The sequence below is a fragment of the Peromyscus eremicus genome, chromosome 7 (assembly GCF_949786415.1).
Source record: "Peromyscus eremicus chromosome 7, PerEre_H2_v1, whole genome shotgun sequence".
In the NCBI taxonomy this organism is placed as follows: Eukaryota; Metazoa; Chordata; class Mammalia; order Rodentia; family Cricetidae; genus Peromyscus; species Peromyscus eremicus.
Window position 1 is genome coordinate 55,175,028 of NC_081422.1, and position 21,553 is coordinate 55,196,580.

Genomic DNA, 21,553 nt, shown 5'->3' on the forward strand with positions numbered 1-21,553 from the left:
TTATGTGGACTCTTCGCAACCAACAAATATCTATATCTTTCTAAGCTCAAGAAGAGACATATGCAAGGGTGTACTATAAATTGGAAAATATATGAAGGTAACCTGTGGTTATGTCTAAAATTTGTTCCAAGTTTTTTCATCTAATTGATTTAAAGTAAAATAAAGTTATGTAAAAATTTAAAAAGAAATGTCCAGGTTATGGAGACTTATAGATGATAGAACTGTACAAGAAGATACAGAGTAGCCGGGCGGTGGTGGCGCATGCCTTTAATCTCAGCACTCAGGAGGCAGAGCCAGGCAGATCTCTGTGAGTTCGAGGCCAGCCTGGTCTACAGAGTGAGATCCAAAACAGGCACCAAATTACACAGAAAATCCTGTCTCAAAAAAAAAAAAGAAGATACAGAGTAAGACATTTGACAATAAATGTATAATATAATTTGAAATATATGGACTTAATTATAACAGAGACTGTATAAAAAGAAGTTAGTAATATAAACACAAACTTGAAAAACTCTGCCGAAATACTGAGAAAAAGCAGAAATAGGAGTGTGAAAGAGACAGGTATGGAGATGGACAGGAGCTGTAATTATAACAGAAAAAAGAAGCAGTTTGAAAATATGAATGGCCAACTCTGCCAAGACACAAGAAAGACATGGGTTACTATAGTTGAGGTCAGTGTGCCCCACAAGTCCCCATAGAAAGGTTGGCTTCCTAGGGTGCAGGTACCAGGAAGTGCCACAAGTATTAAGAAGTAAGGCCTAGAGAAAGGTCATTAGGTCACTGGTATGCGCCCCTGAAGGGGATTATGGGACCTCAACCTCCCCTCCTCTCCTGTTTCTTGATTCAAGATGTGAATGCTCTCTCTAATGATTTCTCCTGGCTTCGCCAGAAGCCCAAATGCAGACACTTTATTTTAGATTTGAACCTTTGTGAGCAAAAAGGAACCTTTCTTTACTCGAGTGGTTTATGCCAGGTATTTTGTTTTCATGAACTAAGTTTGACTAAGTACAGCAGTTCTCCTTTCTTCTATATATATAGTCCTAAACATTCCCTTAGAAAACTGTTTCTCCAATTCCTCATAGACCTGTGGGCCCTAAATCAGAGCCTCTTGCATTTTTCTGCTACTTTTACTTTGGAAACATTGTTAGTGCTTTTATTTAAGTATTAGTCTATAATTTTAAAAATATTTGCTTATCTTCTATGTATACGTGTTTTGCCTACATGTTTGTATGTGTACCACATGTGTGCTTGGTGCCCTTGGAGGTCAGAAGAGGGCGTTGGGTCCCCTGGAACTGGATTTATGGATGGTCATGAGCCACCATGTGGGTGCTGAGAATTGAACCCAGGTCCTCTGCAAGATCAACATATGGTTTTAACCACTGAGCAATCTCTCCAGACCCATTAATCTATAAATCTGTAAAAGGATCACTAGGGATGTTAATTTGGCTTCTTACAATTGCATAAGTCACAGCAAGTGGTAGAATAAAGTCAGTAATTCTCTCAGCCATGGACAAAGTCACAAGGACAGAGAAAGTGACAGAAACTGTAGGCAAAGAGTATGCAAAGAGCACACACAAAAGCTTTGATTGAGACTTCACAGACAGACAAAATGATGATGGGAATGTTGAAAAGGAAGGTCTAATTGTGAGCCATGGTGACTAGAGTCCAGGGCTTCTGAACACATCAGGAGAACTGTATGTTCCGGTGTCTGGATAAAGACAAATTTCCCACTCTGGATAAGGAAAGGGCAGTGTCTGTGAACCACAGGAAAGGTATGTTCTCCCTGAGAAAGCTATTACTAAAAAACGAAATCTTCTAGAAGCACATATGTATCTTTTTGAAGAATCTCTAGGAAAACAAAGTCTGGCAAGACAGCTCAAAATCTGGATTAGAAACCATATAGAGCCAATTTCCCAGACGCCTCTGTATTCACCATGGAGAAGGCTAAGTCTTAATGTGCCTACTTTATAAATATTTATTCAATCTGCCACCTTACCACAGACCTACCACTAAAGTGTCCCCATTGTGAGATTACTCTGACTAGTGTCCCAACTGTCCTCTCTCCAGAGAACAGCTTCCCCCGTGCCAGTCAGTCTTTTATCACTTAATACAAGTAAGAGTTATCCAGAAAGAGGAAACCTTAACCAAACTGGCCTGTAGGTAAGTCTGTGGGGACATTTTCTTAAGTGACTTACAGTGGAGGGCGCAGCCCACTGTGTAGTCACCCCTGGGAGGTTTGGTCCTGGCTGCTATTGGAAAGCAGGCTGAAGAAGTCATGAAGAGCAAGCCAGTAAGCAGCACCCCTCCATTGCCTCTGCTTCAGTTCCTGCCTCTGAGTTCCTGTCTGACGGCCGTTCATGACCGACTATTGACTTTAACTTTTCCTCCTTGAGGTGATTTTGGTCATGGTGTTTATCACAGCAATAGGAAGCAAACCAAGACAGCTCCTCCCCATCACTTTCTACCCTTCGATTCATTTCCTGACCAGAATCACCACTCCTCAAAATACTTTCATTACCAATGAGACTACTGTGCTGAACATTATGCTCACCGGGCAATCTTAATTTCTAATGAAGCATAGTAAGGTAGAAAAGACCAGTTATTAGATATTGATTTATTTAATGATTCACTTACAGCACCACCTGGACTGCCTACTGCTACACACGGGTTCCCTTGCTACCTGGAACAGAGTGACCTGGAGACAGAGCTGAAACAAAGGGTCGTTGCCCTTAACAACCTGCTGACGGCGGCCACACAGGCCTCTTGCTGACGGCCATGGAAGCGTCTGTAACACCTTGCTCGCTCGCTTGCTCCCCCACCTGGTGGTTACAAACTGGACCTGGCACTGAAGCCTTTCAGGGGCTGTACTGGCTTTGGTCCACTGGTGCCATCTCCTCTCCTCCACCCTCACTGGTGTTGAATGCTTACTCCAGAAAGACTCCCACAATGCTAATGAGAGTGAATTCTAAAGGTCATCAACTTTCATTTAACTGGTGCTTAACCTTTATTTATTTTTCTTACATTTATCCATTTTATTTAGGGGAGAAGGCATGCAGATGCCCAGCATGAGTGAGGTCAGAGTCTCCTTCTACCATGTAAGTACCAGGGATAGAACTCAGGGAGTCAGGTTTGGGAGTACATGTCTTTACCCCTCAGCTGTCTCTCAGGCCCTGATGCTAATTTGATGTTTGTATTGAATGGTTCACCTTTTGACATTTTAGGGACCTAACACCACAAAGGCTCTTTGTTATGAAACACCAGTTTTGCTTGTTGAAGTTGGGTATTTTAAAAGAAGACTCAGATTCTCATTTCAAACTCCCTCCTTGTGACTATGGAACTTTAGGAAATAACTATTTGATACAAACGTGCAATCTTAGTATCGGACTCTGACAGCACGAAGCTGTAAGGTATACAGTAAGGTGAGCCTATGAAGCACAGTGTTTGCCTGAACAGTGTCCAGCAGATGACACTTGCACATGATCAAGTGACGTGGTGTTCATTACAGGTGCCTGCAAATTCTCAAAGGTATATCATAACTTTAAAAACCTCATGCAATCATTATTTCTCTATCAAAATAGTCTTACTAAAAGTATTAGCATCATAAAATGCTTCACCTGCATGATAGTTTTTAAATAGTGTGTATGACTGACTGCTGATCTGGTCATCAAATTGCCTGGATGTGGAATGAACTAAGGTGCAGGCTGACGAACACTCCAGAGGGATTTTCCTCATCAGATTACTTGAAGTGGGAAGATCCACCCTAAATGTGGGTGGCAGCCAGATAAATGGGTACAGAAAAGGGAAACTTTGCTTTTTGCCTGCTTGCCCTCACTCTTGCTGGCAAGGTCGGCTGCATTCCTTCACAGGTGTTAGAACCAACTTCTCTGGGATTCCACTGTAAACTGTAGACCAGGAGCTCTCCCAGAATTCTCCAGGCCTGTGCATCAGATCAGGAGTGCTAAAACATCCAGGCTTGTGGACTAAGCAACTAGCAGATTTTTGTTCTCTTCAATGGGAGACGACAATTGTTGGACTATAGTGTATGAGACATTTTAATAAAACACAGACACACACACACCGTCTTAGTTAGAGTTTCTATTCCTATGATGAAACACCATGACCAAAGCAACCTTGGGGAGGAAAAGGATTTATTTGGCTTATACTTCCACATTATAGTAGATAACCGAAACAAGTCAGGACAGGAACTCAAACTGTGCAGGAACCTGGAGGCAGGAGCTGATGCAGAGGCCATGGAGGGGCGCTGCTTACTGGCTTGCTCCTCATGGCTTGCTCAGCCTACTTTCTTATAGAATCCAGGACCACCAGCCCAGGGATGGCACCACCCACAATGGCCTGGGCCCTCCCACATCAATCACTAATTAAGAAAAATGCCTACAGCCTGATCTTATGGGGGCAATTTCTCAATTGAGGTTCCCTCCTTTCAGATAACTCTAGCTTGTGTCAAGTTCACATAAAACTAGCCAGCAGATACATGATATAATTTATGTTCCTCTAGAGAATCCTCACTAATAAGTATGCTACAAGATAAAAATTTTACTATGATTACAAACCAACTTAAAAACCCACAAGGGCATGACGAAATCCAGGACAGTGATGACCTCTGATGAAGAAGCAAGGGGCAGAGTGAATGAGAAACACTGATGCAGAAGGAAGATTACAGTTCTTGAGTTTGCCTACATAAAAACTGTCATAATTAGACAGATCCCCAGGGTCTTGTCTGTGATTTACTTCTAAGAAACTAGGAAACCCTGCACTAGAAGGCTGAAGACCTTAGAAAGTCAATGAATTCGTAAAGTGACTCTTACAATTCAATGTTAGCATGATACTGGAAACATTTGTAACATGAAATGTGCTGGAGACTGTCAGAGAAGGAGGGGGGAGGAGGGAGGGAGGGAGGGAGGGAGGGAGGGAGGGAGGGAGGGAGGAAGGAAGAAAAGCTGTACAATACCTGATTTCCATGAAGGTCCAAGACATCTAAATTTTTTAGATTCTCCAGATTTGAGATTTTCCTGATTCTGAAAATGAGAATAAGCAGAATTGAATAGAAATGTAGATACATCACATCTATGAGTGAATCAAAGCTGCTAAGGCAGAAAGATATGCTCATTTTAATATTAAAATTCTCCATCTCCCACTGAATGTGCACAGAGTAGTAACAGATGCATGCTACTGGGGAAAGACGCAGAAATGGCTTATTTTAGAGAAAAGCAATGCTACTTCTGACCTCCGGTCAAAGTGTGTGTTGTGGGGGAGGGGGAGGCAGTGCCAGGCACAGTGGAAGTGTTAGCCAAGTAAATCCTTTTCCTCCCCAAGGTTGCATTTTGAGACAGGGTGTTTCTCCAAACTTGAAGCACACCATTTTGAGTACACTGCCTGGCCAGCAAACCCTTACAATCTGCCTGTTTCCACTCCCCATCACAGGGTTACAAGTGTACATGACCATGCCTGGCATTTTTAAGTGGAAATCTGAACTCAGAACCTCATGCTTGTGTGGCAAGGATCTTACCCACCAAGCCATTTCTCCAGGCCCAGAATCATGCTATTAACATTTTGAAACTTACTCTCCAGGGATATCAGAACTTGTCATCATCCAGAGCACTCTGATCTAGAGGACCAATGGAACCCATGGGTAGTTAGAGCTCTCTGACCCACCCATGTGTAGTTATCACAGCAAAGTGGAACTGAAGGTTCTGGGTAATCATGTAATGACAGTAAACCTGAGACCTCAGGGCTTAGAGGACACAAAGGAAATGGCACTGAAGGAACTCTACCACGAGCCAGCTGAACCCAGAAGCCTGTATGCTCTGGTCCCACTGCCTCAGTAATTGTCAAAAGAAGGTGGGGAAATCTGTTCTGACCAACAGGAGACAGAAAGTCATCCACAACACACAGCTGGAGATGCTCAGCCAGGCCCCTTCTGCTGGTCAGAGCTCTCCTCTAAGAGTCTGTGGGACTTATGTCAGCAGATGTTCCAGCCAGGAGCACTGGCAGATGTTTTAGGAATCAGAGGTGTATGCAACAGATACTTGTGAGACACCTGATCTTGGAGAGTCTAGCATGTTTTCTTGTAACACAGTTCCTTTTGATGCATGGGCACTAGCAGCTCAACAACTGTTTAACGGTGTCTCCTGTAAAAATCAAAATACAGCTGTGCAGAGCAAGCAAATAAAAAGACGGAGGAGGAGGAGGAAGAGAAGGAAGAGGAGGAGACTATTAGATTGTTTTTAACTGCAGAAAACAAGCACTTAGCAGAGGATGTTGGGTCCCTAAGAGTAGGAACCCCAAGGCCTTCAATAAGGCCCAACAATGCTGTCTTCTGGGTCAAGATGAACAAACTGCTTCTCAGAAACCGCAAAGTAGAAACAGGCAGGAAGAACAGAGAGATGGTTTTAACTGATGCAACCAGGACCGGCATTTGAATATTGTTTACAATTAGAGATGGGAATCACAGATATCTCTCAAGAATATCTTCATCTTAGGATGAAAAGGGAGACATTCAGGCAGTGGCACTAGAGAATAAATGTGAGCTAGACACTAAGAACCAGATACTACGAACCAGACACTAAGAACCAGAAAGGAGCCATGTCTGTGGAAGCTTGCAAGGCCCAACTGGAAGAAAAGCCTTAAAGTTAGCTTCTCTCCTCACTTTCCTCAGTAAGCTGCCCGGAAACATCCTCCTGGTGTGTGGTAGTTTTTACACAGCTGACTATGCCAGATCCATCCGACCACTCCATTCCCACATCTCTAAAATGAAAGGACTTAACTTCTGAGGTCACTTTAAACTTTAATATTCTATGGCTCTATAATCTCCCAAATTCTCTTGATGTGAAACTTTTTCTTTTCTTTTATGTTTAATTATGTGTTTATGTGTGTGGAGAGCAAGTGAGTGCCCTGCCCACAGAGGCCAGACAAGGGCATCAGATCCCCTAGAGCTGGAGTGAAAGGCTGCTGAGGACAGGCCTGATATGGATACTGGGAAATAAACTGCAGTCCTCTGCCAGCTCTTAGCCTCTGAGCTACCTCTCCAGCCCCTCAAACTCCATAATTTATTTTTTAGTGGAATTCTTAATGCAACATTTGAACTAATAAACTACACTAATAGAAACTTTCAAAGAAACATCAGGGGAAAATACAATCCTAAAATTCTGGGACATGACCTTGAGAATACAGTTAAGAAGACAACATCTCCAAACACAGCACTTGGAATATTATATAATTTAGGCTGAAATAAAGAAAACTGGGCCGGGTGGTGGTGGCGCACGCCTTTAATCCCAGCACTCGGGAGGCAGAGGCAGGCGGATCTCTGTGAGTTCGAGGCCAGCCTGGTCTACAGAGTGAGATCCAGGAAAGGCACAAAGCTACACAGAGAAACCCTGTCTCGAAAAACCAAAAGAAGAAAAAGAAAAAGAAAAGAAAACTGGAGAGGCAGGAAGGTCACACTGACCTCCTCCCACCATTTCCCCCTCAGGCCCGACAAAGACTCTCTGACCTACATCCCTAAGAGTACATCTGGAGCCCCTCTGTCCAGATGAGTCCTGCTTATAAACAGAAAACAACAGGGATGCAAACAGCCACGGCAGGAACTGCACAAAGGGCTAGCTGAGTCGTCCAGGTTACGACCATAGACCATGTTCCTTCTGTCCAACACATTCCTCTAAGGTTGCCCATGAGCCATCAAACCTACAAATACAAATGTAACTTTTAATCTGTTTCTTTGGGTCTTCTTATCTGAAGACTACCATGTCACATAAAGTTATATAAACATGTTGTGATTTTCTCTTACAAATTGCTCTTTGTTATCAGGGGTCAGCCATGAACCTTGCAAAGGGTAAAAACAAAAAGTGTTACTAATTTTTAGACTCTGTTAATCCTTCTTCTAAGGTATCCAAAGTTATTTGGTAAAACTGAATGACAAGTCCGAAGTGATTTCAAGGCCATGAGTCAGGAACTGTGTAGCTACTGCCTGATGGAGCTATAGAAAGGGGACTGGGGCAGGACACAAGATGCGACACTCAAACAGACTGAGGGGCTGGGGGGTGGCACCCTTGTTAAGAGCACTTGCCGTCTTCACAGAGGACCTGGGTTCGGCTCCGAGAACCCATATCAGGCAACTCACAATGGCCTGCAATTCCAGCTCCAGGGGATTTAACACCTTCTTCTGGCCTCCATAGGCACCAGGCACACAGGCAGTACAGAGACATGCACTCAGGAAAACACACACATATATAAAATTAAAAACATAAATATTCAAATAAAACATACAGGAACTACTCTCTGAAAAAGAACTGACCACTGATTCAACAATCACAAAGTAGCAAATGTCCTTCTCAGGCAAACACTAACAAACAGCAAGAAACACACAAGCCTCAAGTGAGCACACATGCTTAAAATACATCCTAAGAAATCATAAAGTCAAAGCTGGGCTCTTTCCCTCACTTGCGTCTAAGGCATGGCGCTGGAGCAATGCCAAAGTCCCACTGAACAAAATCAGGATGGATTCTTCCGGTGCTAGAACTCAAGCCCAGGCTCCCATGCATGCATGGCCGTGTGCTACCCCTGACTTCTGCTGAGCTTTCCTCTAATGATACCTACAGTAAGTACCACTCAGCTGGGACTTACCAACTGAACACTATACGGATTCTACTGGGCTACAAGCCAGAACTGCTCCTGGGGGTTTAGCGGCTAAGAGTGCTGCATGCAAGCACAAAGAACTGAGTCTGCATCCCAAACACCCACACAAAAGCTGGGTGCATCAGTGTGGAATCACAGCACTGCAGAGGCGGAAACAGGAGTATCCTGGGGCTCACTGGCTGGCCAGTCTAGTACCCCGCCCACCCACACACCCAAAAGGCAAGCTCTAGGTTCAGCGAGAGACCTTGCCTTGGGAAGAAAAGGCAGAGAGACAGAGCAGGACACCAGTGGACCTTCTCTCACCTCTACACACACTGTGAGCACCAGCACAGGCATGTGCACACATACGCATCTGTTCCTAAACACACACACACACATACACATACACACGCACACATGCACGCGCGCACGCACACACACACACGTGTACAGTGCACACCCCCACACACCCCATAGTCACATGCCCACACACACACAGAGAGACTACTTTACAAATACCTGTTTTTTCCTAACAGAAGGACACGGAGGGACTTCAGAGTGGAAAGCCCACTGATTTCTTCAATCTGGTTATCGTATAAGTCCAAGAATATTAACCTCTGTAGATTAGAAATATTTTGGATCCGAGTTATAAAATTGTGCTGAAAGTTCAACAAACGAAGGTGTTCCTCCCCATCGATGATAGGACACACAGTCAACTTTTGTCTAGAAAAAAACGTGAAGTGAGTAAGACTCTGAGGCAGCAACCCCTTCCTGTTTCCTCTGTCAAACACTATCCAGTAGCATGTCTGTGCACCCAGGCTTTGAGAAGGAAAAGGTAAGTTGCGGCTGGAGAGCTGGCTCAGCAGTTAAGAGCACTTACTGCTCTGACACAGGACCCAGGTTCAGTTCCCAGGACCTCACCTCAGCACGCAAGTGCCTGTAATTCCAGTTCAAGGGAGTTCAGAGTCCTCTTCTGACATTCACAGGCTTGGGAATGCATGAGCTACACAGACATACACTCAGGCACACATGCCCACAATTAAATTTGTATTTTTAAAGAGAAAAAAGTAATTTGGACCATTTCCTGCCCCCAGGGAAGAGACTTAAATTTAACTGTAAATTGTGCAAAAACCAAAAGCCAGAAGACACTGACAAAGGTAACCACTAAAGTCTAAACTCACACTGTATTTTAAAACGAGTCTCTAATATTCATTTCACATGACATTAACATCAAAAACTGTAAAATGTAATTTTTTTCTCAGGGAAAGGTTTAGATGGTCAAACCAAGTCACAAAGCCATGGAAAAAAATGCCTTTGGTATCAGTCACTGATGGTAAAATTTTTCTGAGCGACCAAGTCATGGGAGCAAGAACCATACCAAAGAGCTTATCTGAGAATTACTGACTCACAAAATGCTCATGAGAATGAGAAGAAATATTGCCATCTACAAGAGGGGACACTGGTGGAAAATTCCACATGAAGCTCCTTAACTGTAAGGCAACCCTTACTGAACATCTCACAGGGCTGGCTGCCGGATTCGACTGTCCAACACTAGCTTTCTCTGTAGAGCCCTCGTGGTTCTACAAGAACAGATGAAAACATACTTCTGTGTCTATTTAGTTGTATTTAAAACAGTGAACCTCTTCTGTGCAAAAAGCTGGACTGTTTCGTATGTGAAGTAAATAAGTTCATGGCCCTTGAAGAATTCGACCCATGTCATAACATGGGGAAGGAGAAGGTCCTGGGTGATTCTGCATGAAGAGTCAAATACTCTTCAAGGAAAATACAGCTCGCTCTGTGCATTAACAATATTAGTGTGGCTAGTTAGAAACATCCCTTCAGTGAAATCACACGAATAGAAGCTTTGAAGAAAACAAATCAGATGCTATAAACACAGGCAGAATATGGAAGTGATCAGAATTCTTTTTGCAATGAAAAAAATGGTAAGCAGGAAAAAATAAGGGAATATTAATGGTTCTAAAGCTATCATGCTTTAAAAACAGACCCTTACAGCTGGGCACAGTGGTGCACGCCTTTCATGCCAGCACTCAGGAAGCAGAGGCAGAGGTGATGGGTATCTGAGTTTGAGGCCAACCTGATCTACACAGTGAGTTCTAGGCCAGCAATGGATACAGAGTGAGAACCTGTTTCAGAAAGAGAGAGAGATAGAGGCAGGGAAAGAGAAGGAGAGAGAAAAGGTGGGGGAAAGAGACTCTGGAGAAACTGGTTTAAGGAAAGAAAAGTAAAAACCACGGGCAATAGTACCAGTTTTGTGTGGCTCATATGAGAATTCATCCCATGCTTTATATTCTTACAGCTGACATTTCTGTTACATAAACTATAACTTAAATGACTACAGATATGCTAGCTGAAGTCTGTATTGTTGCTCTTAGCAACCTTGAATCGTACCCTCCCTGCTCAGTCTGTCTCTCACAGTGAAAGCCTCAACGCCTGTCTTTGAATCAGTTGTTACTCACATGGGAAAAATCACAAACTGCCTTCCTTTTGCAAACTTCTATGTCTTGAAATAAAGTCACTTTCCCTTACCCCAGGAATCCCTGCCAGTCCACCAAAACAAGACAGGAAGCCACCAAAACAAGACAGGAAGCCACCAAAACAAGACAGGAAGCCACCAAAACAAGACAGGAAGCCACCAAAACAAGACAGGAAGCCACCAAAACAAGACAGGAAGCCACCAAAACAAGACAGGAAGCCACCAAAACAAGACAGGAAGCCACCAAAACAAGACAGGAAGCCACCAAAATAAGACAGGAAGCCACCGAAACAAGATAGGAAGCCACCGAAACAAGATAGGAAGCAGTGGCCTAACTACCCCAGGAGGGCTCTGCTAAAAGCCTTGGGTTCTGACCCGTCCTGCCCCATCACTGATGCCTGCCTGTACACAATATACCATAAACTTGCCTGAGGATCAGAGAACAGAGCCAGCCACTGGATTAGACAGAGAGGTCAGGCAGTGGTGGCACACACCTTTAGTCCTATCACTCAGGAGGCAGAGATTTGTCTGGATCTCTGTGAGTTCAAGGCCACACTGGACTACAAGAGACTGATCCAGTATAGGAGAGATACAGAGCCAGGCAGTGGTGGCACACACCTTTAATCCCAGCACTTGAGATCTCATGCCTTTGCTTAAGAAGCACACACACCTTTAATCCCAGGATGTAATATGGCAGGGCAGAGAAAGGTATTTAAGGCACGAGGAAACAGGAACTCACTCTCTTTAGGCTGAGGATGTTGTAGAGGTAAGAACTAGTGGCAGGCTGTTCTGCTTCTCTGACCTTTCAGCTTTCACCCTGATATCTGGCTCTGGGTTTGTTTTTTTTTTTTTTTTGTTTTTGTTTTTGTTTTTTTTTTAATTAAAAGACCATCTAAGATTTGAACAACATGCCTGTATAGGACCATGAGTTTGACTTGTTTCCTTCTTTGAACAGGCTGTCTTTTCTGGTATTTCAGGCTTCTTTTCATACCAGTGAGAGCCAAGTACTTCTTCTTAGGGCCAGAATCTTCCCTTGAGCACTCAGACCCCTGACCAAGAAGCCACACACACACACAACAATGCAGAAATCACTACTATTACCCACTAGCTATCAAACAAGGTTTCCCAAGGTGGTTCCTTGCTGCTCATCCAACTTTTTTGACTACACATACAACACCTTATGGCACTGTAATGCTACGATCTCACAGCCAGCCTTTGAAGGAGAGCAAGTGTCTACTCATCAGTGCTAGTTTCTCCATTCTGGAGGCTTATGCTGCCAAAAACCTCATCTTTAAAGCTGCCCAAGCCACCCCCGAGCTACAACACAGGCATCAAACTTCCTAAGTCACAATCTTACAAACAGGGCCCTACTAATATCAAGTAACACAAGGCTGGGTTACTATTCTTGATTGTGTTTTTAAAGACTGAAGGGGAAGTTCCTAATTAATCCTTCAAAGATTAAGACACTACTGGGAAAATTAAACATAAGGCAGTATTTAGGATGGGAATCTCAAAACCCACTCACTTTCTAAGGCTGTCATAAGAGATGTTGTTCTCAACTAGAACTCTGCCTACAGAACAGAGCCTTTCCCTGATACATGCAGGAGGGTTGATTCCGTGTGTGACAGCTGTGCCCTTCTATGGCCAGCTGTGCACAGCACAGATGTTCTGTCTGGTGGGATCCTACACCCACCATCCCATTACAAATCCCTTCCTGGTTATAAAGAAGAGATTAAACTATATATATATATATATATATATATATATATATATATATATGTATGTATGTATGTATGTATTCACCTCCTCATCCACCATTTTATCAAGAGCAACTTTGTACCAGGCTCTGTTCTAGGTGCCCAATAATATAACTGAACAAAAAAATTACCATTTATGAAGATTATATTCTAGTAGGTCACAGACAACAAACAAAGTCAGTATTTAACATATTAGAGAACAACATTAAGTACTAAGGGGGAAAATAAAGCAGAGAAGGGGGTGAGGATGTGTATGTGGTAGGGACTGCATCTGGGGAGAAGGTGGTCACAGAAAGTCACACTTGGGATGATGACGTCTAAGGGAAGACCTGAAGCAAACAGGAGAGACAGATGTCGTGAAAAGGAGAAAAGAAAATGTCCTCACCTTTCTAGGGTCAGCCTGTCTGAGTAAAGAACTTTCTCTTCAGAAGAACGCTGGAGAATAGGAAATGATGGCATTGATGAGGTCACCAGATTAATATGATCACCTATTGAAAATGATACACAAATCACTTGATTAAGGCAAATCTTAACAGTTGTGATACTAGAGCCACTGTTTATTTAGAGAACTTTGGAATCTACAGATATCTTTTCTAGACATTTCCACAGCTTCCATACTAGAAGATTATTACACTCTCAACCCTAAGCTCTGTGCTCTGTTGGGGCCAAATAGCTTTTGCTTGCCTTACAGGTCAGCTGAAAAATCTAGACGTGCTCTGGTGCTGTCTTTATCCCTTTACAATTCTGACTCCTGACACTACATGCCAACTACATGATACACTACATGATAGCCCCTCATTACCAGATACATTGGGGCCAGCACTATGACAGCCCTGCCGGATTCTGGGCTTTGAAGGTGTCTGAATGGAAGAGTCTCCAAATGCTGACAAGGAGCTTGTGGCCGTTCTCATGTCCAGCCCACAGGGTTCTGTCCCGTTTGTTGTGGATGAGATGAATGATGACTTATTACGAGGCGACGGACTTACTACTCTTCCATCTCCTTCAAAATATCAAAAAGTTTATCACAAAGCTATAAAATACATGACTTTGCTATAGGATAGACACAGAAAGTAGTTTGGGATAGCAGATGTAAACCTCACATCACTGTTTTTTTTTTCCCTTTGAGTAGGCTACTACTATTATTCGATAATGTTGCAAAGACACCAAAGTGGATGTTGACACATTTAGGATACTGTAACTAGGATCCAAGAGCATATGATACCCTGTGAAGTCTACAGGCTGCTGGCTGGGTGTTTCTGATAGTAAGAAGCATTTCATCTTGGAGAAAAACACACATGAAATGAATAAGCTAGAAGAATGTGCAAAAACACAGACTATATAAGAACAGTAGAGGTAGCCCAGTGGTTAAGAGCACTAACTGCTATTACAGAAGACCCAGGTTTGATTCCCAGTAACCACATATAGCAGCTTAAAACCATCTGTAACTCCAATTCTTTGAGATCCAAGTCCCTCTTCTGGCCTCTGGAGGCACTGCATGCTTATGATGAAGACACATGCAGGCAAACATCCACACATACATTTTTAAAATACTTACAACTACTCTTTAAAAAGAAGAACAGTATCTTTGCACGTAGTGTGTCTAGTTACTGGTTAATCAAAAACATCACAGATGAGTTAAGAAAGAGGTGAATACCAAGATATATTCTAAATAAGTAGAAGATTATAGAGTGGTCTGGAAGCAAGGATAAAAAGGTCCAAAAATCTGAATACCAGAGGATATCTACTATATTCGTCTCTATAGAGTGAGCATCCACTGAAAGCAGCAAGTGACAAGGAAGAACCTGATGGAGCAATCGGCAGGATGATAGACCTCGAGGCTACCACAGAATCCTGCTCCTTAGACTACCTGAAGAGGAAAACCTAACCGAGAAGCTGACAGACTTTCAGGAGGTCGTTACTGATATGAAAATAGCCTAAAATCAAGTCACACACACACACACACACACACACACTTCTTAACTGAAAAGCAGTGGTATCAGTATCAGTTGGCCTTTCCAGCAATATAAGACTAGGCCATCTCATGCTTTCCACAAAATAATCAGTGCTCACATCTCACTTTCCTGAATAACATGAAACATCAAGAGAGCTAATAATGCTGTCCCAAGAGGTAAGCACCTAGAATTGACACTGCTCAGCAACAAATGTCAAATAACAGGAACACTCGCTGGCAGGATCCCCAAGCCACAGGAACCAATGTTGTTTTTTTCTCTTTTGGGGGGCCCACCACCCAGCTCCCAAATAAATCACACACAGAGGCTTATTCTTAATTATGAATACCTGGCCTTAGCTTGGCTTGTTTCTAGGCAGATTTCCTTAACTTAAATTATCCCGTCTACCTTTTGCCTCTGGGCTTTTCCTGTTCTCTTACTTCTGTAAATCTTACTCTTACTCCTACTCCGTGGGTGGCTTGTAGCTGGGTGGCTGGCCCCTGACGTCCTCATCTTTCCTCTCTCACTTCCTGATCTTTTCTCTTCCCAGATTTCTCCTTCTATTTATTCTTTCTGCCTGCCAGCCCCACCTAGCCTTTCTCCTGTCTTGCTATTGGCTGTTCAGTTCATTATTAGACCATCAGGTGTTTTAGACAGGCACAGTAACACAGCTTCACAGAGTTAAACAAATGCAACATAAATGAAAGTAAGACACCTTAAAATAATATTCCCTAACAAACCAACACAGGGATTTGGAGTTCAAAGATAAAAACAGCTCAAGGATTAGCTGCAGCATAAAGATTAGCTGTCAAGGTAAGTAGAACACGATGAAAGAAAACTCAAGGGAATAAAGAATCTCACTTTGTCTGATTAACATTTCATTAGGTTTTTTTGAATTACTATTAGAACTTCAAGGCAATCTGAGATTTAACAGTAGATCAAAAGCTTCCATGACTTGGAATGCAGTGGCAAAAATCAAAGAGTAGGTTTCATTTACACTTCATGAATAAAAGAATTCTATCCTCAAATGTTTCAGCTCCTCTTACATGCAAATGTCATTATTTTCAGTTTACCACTGATATGATATACACCCGACCATAGATGGCAAAAGACAAAAATGATTAGGGAAGAAAATCTTAAAATCTATACACAGGATCCTGTGACTGGGACACACAGGAAGCTTTGAACAGCCACGTGTCTACGTGGGTGTATGCACTCCCGTGGAGACTGCCCCCAGATGGCTTGATGTCCACAGAAGGGGTGGTGTCACTCCTCTGTCACACGTCCCCTGACTTCCTGACCAGATCTGTAAGGTCTCAACCGCTGGTCTCACCTTACATCTCAGCAGAACTTAGATGCAGGGGCCAATCGGGAGATTTTCCACTTTATAGGAGCTTAAATGAAAATCTTTTTTTTGTACTTTATTTCTATTACAAAGAAATAAATCAGAAATTCCTGCATTTTCATGTAAGTAGTGCCTCAAAATGCTCAGAAGCAAAATGCTCTACAACTGGTTAAAACAACTGGTGTGGTGTAGGCTAGACAGCTGGAGGACGGACGTCCCCATGAGAGGGTGGTAGCAACAGGCAGCCCAGGGAGCATAGCACACTGTGGAGGACAGCCACTGAGCCTCATCTTGGAGAATGTTCTGATGACCAACATTCTGACTAGATTTTCCACTCATCTGTCATGACATCAGGAGCTGAGCATTGCTCCTCCCTCCACAGACAGACTGTGTAGGATCACTTAAGGGACTGAATGGGACTGCAGGAGTCACTGGACTACTCAGATCTTACAAAGCCTTGAGGACACAGGCTAATAGTGCTCAGCAACACCCAAAAGGCCTACCAAAAGGAAACCACACATGGAGAGTTAGATCTAAACCTTACCAGTCTGAAGTCTAAACTTTAGACAAACTAGTTTTGGAATATCAAGTTCCTTTATTTTGACTGAAGGAACCATTGGCTATGTTGTGTTGGTAGATTGTGTGTGGTTAATTTTTAAAAATAAGGAATGTCTGAAGTGGGTTGTGGAGGGTTAGATATGAGAGTGTAGTTTATCACACAGAGGTCTTCTTGCCTGACAAATTTAAATTTAAATTTTTTTAATTTGTCAACTTAATTTTTTTCCAGAGTTGTATGCTCTAGGTTGTAGAAAGTTGAGTACAGAAGTCAAGATAATATCTACAACTTATGTGGCTTTCTTTACATAATACTGCCTAGACCATGGAAGAGGTGTAGTGGAAATGTTGAAGTCCACATTTAAGACATTTCAAATGAGTGTCTTGTCACAGAGAATGGCTATGAATCGGATCTTTTAAGAAAAAGCAAATTCAATTTCTTTCTGCTTAAATTTATTTTTATTTTGTATTTTATGAGTCATGGCTCTTATATATAAAACTTTGCCTCTGGGGTTCACAAAATCATATATCCACACTACTTCCTCATTAGGAAATATTTGGTAATGTTTTCTCACTTATCATACAAATATAAATTAACAATTCCTTGAACTCTAGAAAAATGTGAGAAAGTAAGATTTGTTCACAGCTGAGGGACAAATCAAGATGCTCCTGTGCAAAAATTTTAAAGAAATTCACAATGAAGACATAAAACAACCTCCAGCTGAGAGTTTGCAGCTCCATGTTGACAACAGTGGAGAGGGCAGAGCACACACCCTAGGAATGCACTCAGCACCAAATGAGGGAGGCGGGGGTGGGGGTGGGGCCTGGGGGTGCTGATGCTCCTGCACTCCGGAACTAGAGCTAAGTGGTGTCGGTTCTAGGAACTGACAAAGTCTTGAGTGGAGGATGTAAGAAAGAGAAAAGCCAGCTAAAGTTATATGGGTCCAAGAGGAAGGCCCAGAGATATAAAAAAGACATATTAATCAATATTCAAACTATGCAATACTGCCTTCTGTCGACACAGTAATGAAACAGACAATCAAAGGGCCTGTACTGTACAATCAAAGCCCTCTTACGGCAGGCAAATCAACAGGATCAGAAGGCATAAGGGGCCGGGGGTGCAAAGCAAGTGCTCCTAAGAGGCAGAGGTAGAACCAATTAACACAAGCACACCCCAAATAACTAGCTCAACTCAGAGTAAAATATTCTGAAATAGACTTGACTTGTGTTTTAAAAACATGTTTCAGAAGTACCACCAAATCATACTACCTAACATCTATTCAAGGGTGGTCTACAAACCACATCACCACCACACCTGTCAGAACCACCCTGGTGCTGTGAATGCACACCCCAAATAACATCCAAAACTTACCACATCACAGTGAGGAAGAGGGGAAGGATGCACTAAGATTCTGCATTTTGAACAAACTCCCAAGTGATTCACATCAAGATTAAGGCTTCTAATGATGAAATGCCTGTGACTGTGTGGCTGTGTGGCTATGTGACTTAGTGGCTGTGTGACTATGTGACTTTGTGGCTGTGTGACTGTGTGGCTGTATGACTTTGTGGCTGTGTGGCTGTATGGCTATTTAACAGTGTGGCTATGTGGCTGCATGGCATTGTGGGAAGAAGACGGTTACCTTGTATACCTGATTTTCCACTGTTTTCTTATTTTCAAAATACTTGTCTCCACATATCCTCAGTTCTACTAGTTAGCCATTATTTTTATTTCTAATGTATGATCAGAACATTCTTTTCCTATTCTCTATTGTAACCTACTTTCAAACTAAAATAAGTTTTTTTGGGGTTTTTTTGTTCGTTTGTTTTGTTTTAATGCATTGGAAGCAATCAACTATGGGGTGTGTGTGTGTGTGTGTGTGTGTGTGTGTGTGTGTGTGTGTAAATCTATACCACCAAATCTGATTTAAACAAATATCAAACCAATTTTGTAATCAATTGAACTATTTCATTTTGTAGTTCTGGTTCTAGGCAGACAAGAAACAATACTGTGTAAAAAGCAAACCTGTCACAGCACCCTGACAGTACCTTGTCTACTTGAGTAGTTTCTCTCCAGATCATGCTGTAACAGTCTCCCAGGAAATGATGGTGTTTCTCTATTAAGCTTGAATTCAACCTGCAAAACAGTATTTAAGAAGATATTGGGAGAAAAAAGTAACAATAAGAAATGAAGTTTATTATAAAGCAATAGATAAAACAAGCTTTAAAAAAAGTTGACCCTTGAAAACATCAAGGGCCATATATTATATGATTCTATTTATATGAACTATCCACAATTGGAAAATTCATAAAAATAGAAAGCATATTTGCGGTTTCCAGGGGTTTAAAGTAAGTGGGGAATAGGGAGCAACTGCTTAATAAATTTGGGATTATGTTTGGAATGACGAAAATGTTCTAGAACTAAATCGAAGTGATAGTTGCATAACACTGGGAATGGCCTTAATGCCACTGAGCTGAAAACCTTAAAACAGGCTAAATTGGAATTTACCTGGGAGGTGTGACTCCAAACATAAAACTGAAAACAGTTATAGAAGATCAGATTAAAATACTTCCGATCCCTCCACAAATATAATTGTCACAAATACCATAACTGAAAGAATCCCTGCTCTATTAATAAAACTGCAAACAATAAAAGCTAAATGGAACTGTTTTTATTTTTAAAATATTTAAATGTCAAATTTTAACATAATAAAATTGCATATTTAAGAATAATTTTAATAATTTTTATTTTTTAATGTTGCAAATTTTTAAAAAATTAATTTTAAAATTAATAATTTTTTTTTTTTAAAGATTTATTTATTTATTATGTATACAGCAGCATGTATGCCTGCAGGCCAGAAGAGGGCACCAGATCTCATTACAGATGGTTGTGAGCCACCATGTGGTTGCTGGGAATTGAACTCAGGACCTCTGGAAGAGCAGTCAGTGCTCGTAGCCTCTGAGCCATCTCTCCAGCCCAAAATTAATAATTTTTAAAATAATTTTTCGTAGGACTGAAAATAATTTTTCATAGGACAGAATGACCTCTTATGTTTAGCCATAAAAACTTTAAAAATATATCTTCCAAGGCTTATGATGCTTCTCATTCACCCATCCTATAAACACCACATCAGCATTAGCATCTTATCATCATGAAGACAACATGTCTATGCACAAAATGAATGGTACAAAAGTGAATGGTACAAAAACGATGGTGAAAACCACAGCACTCCTAAAAGCACTGAACAGTAGAAAAGGACTGACCAGCAAAGGCAATCAGGAAAGCTATACGAGCAATCCACTACGCCTGATTCTAAGAAGAAGCACCTTTTCCATTAACTCAGCTCTTATTGCAGATGATCAAATGATGAGACAGGGGAGTCAAACAAGGAAGCGTTTGCGATGTTCACATTTTAGAGGCGGCAACCTCTATCTAAACTAGTGGCCCCTTCCATTCACCTTCCTCTGGCCCTGGTTTAGTCTCTTCCTGCCGCTGTCTGTAAACTCTGGCCTTTATACTATAGAGATCCTAAAGAAATGTCTATTTCACAACTTTTTAGGGAACAATTGAATTGTGATCGTTGAAAATGTACACTTTGGTTAAAGGGAGAAGTGTATTGTGTATGAATAGCACGGGAGGGTGGGTGAGTATGTGTGAGTGCTGAGGTGAGGCCGGAAAGAAAGAAAAGGTTTTATCTCAAAAAACAAAGGAAAAGCCAGAAATTCTGGAAGTTTCCAAAATATGACAGGTAATTGGTATGAGTGTAGAAAGATGGTTCCGGGGTTAAGCCCACTGCTATTCTTCCCCAGGACCTGAGCATGGGAGCACCCATGACAGGTGTCTCACAACTGCCTGTAATTCCAGATCTGACACCTTCCTCTGGCCTCCACAGAGACACAGATACACACACACACACACACACACACACCCAGGACCTGAGCATGGGAGCACCCATGACAGGTGTCTCACAACTGCCTGTAATTCCAGCTCCACGGGATCTGACACCTTCCTCCGGCCTCCACAGAGACACAGATACACACACACACACACACACACACACACACACACGAATCCCACACTCCATATACTATGAAAACACTGTAACAACATTTCCACTGCTAAGCCAGTTAGTTATTATTCTCTGATTTGAAATGAAGTATCGAGTGAAACCCTCCTAAAATGTTACATTTTATTCTTCCTGAGGAACCACCAGTAGAATGACACCATCATTTTACCTATGTCTAAGATATAAAAGCATTTCTCAATTAAACTATGTCATACAACCAATCTTAAGAAATACCTTTGGTAGAAATGTTTACATGTAAGGGGTGGGGGTGGGGGAACTCTTGTAACCAATGGAATGACCTAAGTTAATACAAGAGGGGTGATTTGGCTTTTTGTAGGCAGAAAATAAAATCTACTTTACATTGAAAACCAAAATAGATATACTCAATCTCCAGGTCAGAATCTATTGTTAAAACATGCAACTATTTGTGTAGACTATCTAACAATTTATTTTCAACTTTTTAATACAGATCATCTTAAATCTTACTTTGTTTTTGTCAGGAATTGACGACGTTTGAATAACCAGATGAAGTCCACAGTTCACCTGAAATTAAATCACAAAATGTACTCTTAATATATGTAAATATATGCACCACCCCCCCATGGTACAAAGACATCACAAAAATCAGAACACCGTCAAATGCTCCATCATTGTTTGCTTTTCTAGTTAATAACCATTTTCTGTAGATTTGTAAAATAATGTCTAAGAATTAAAAGCTTTCATTGATTTATTTCTCAAGATGTCGGAGGCACCAATTT

The 21,553-nt window shown here is 41.8% G+C and overlaps 1 protein-coding gene across 2 annotated transcripts in view; it reads right to left on the reverse strand.

Annotated features, from left to right (window-relative positions):
* Lrrc49 (leucine rich repeat containing 49) overlaps positions 1–21,553 on the reverse strand; it is a 105,357-nt gene that overhangs the window by 83,047 nt on the left and 757 nt on the right. Inside the window, exons 2-7 of one of the 2 annotated variants that reach the window (XM_059268028.1) lie at positions 21,282–21,338; positions 18,778–18,865; positions 13,685–13,882; positions 13,268–13,370; positions 9,151–9,354; positions 4,970–5,036 (exon numbers count right to left, since the gene is read on the reverse strand). In XM_059268028.1, coding sequence (XP_059124011.1) covers positions 4,970–5,036; positions 9,151–9,354; positions 13,268–13,370; positions 13,685–13,882; positions 18,778–18,865; positions 21,282–21,338 — 717 coding nt within the window. The remainder of the gene's footprint in view (positions 1–4,969; positions 5,037–9,150; positions 9,355–13,267; positions 13,371–13,684; positions 13,883–18,777; positions 18,866–21,281; positions 21,339–21,553) is intronic. The other variant, XM_059268029.1, reaches the window with a different exon arrangement.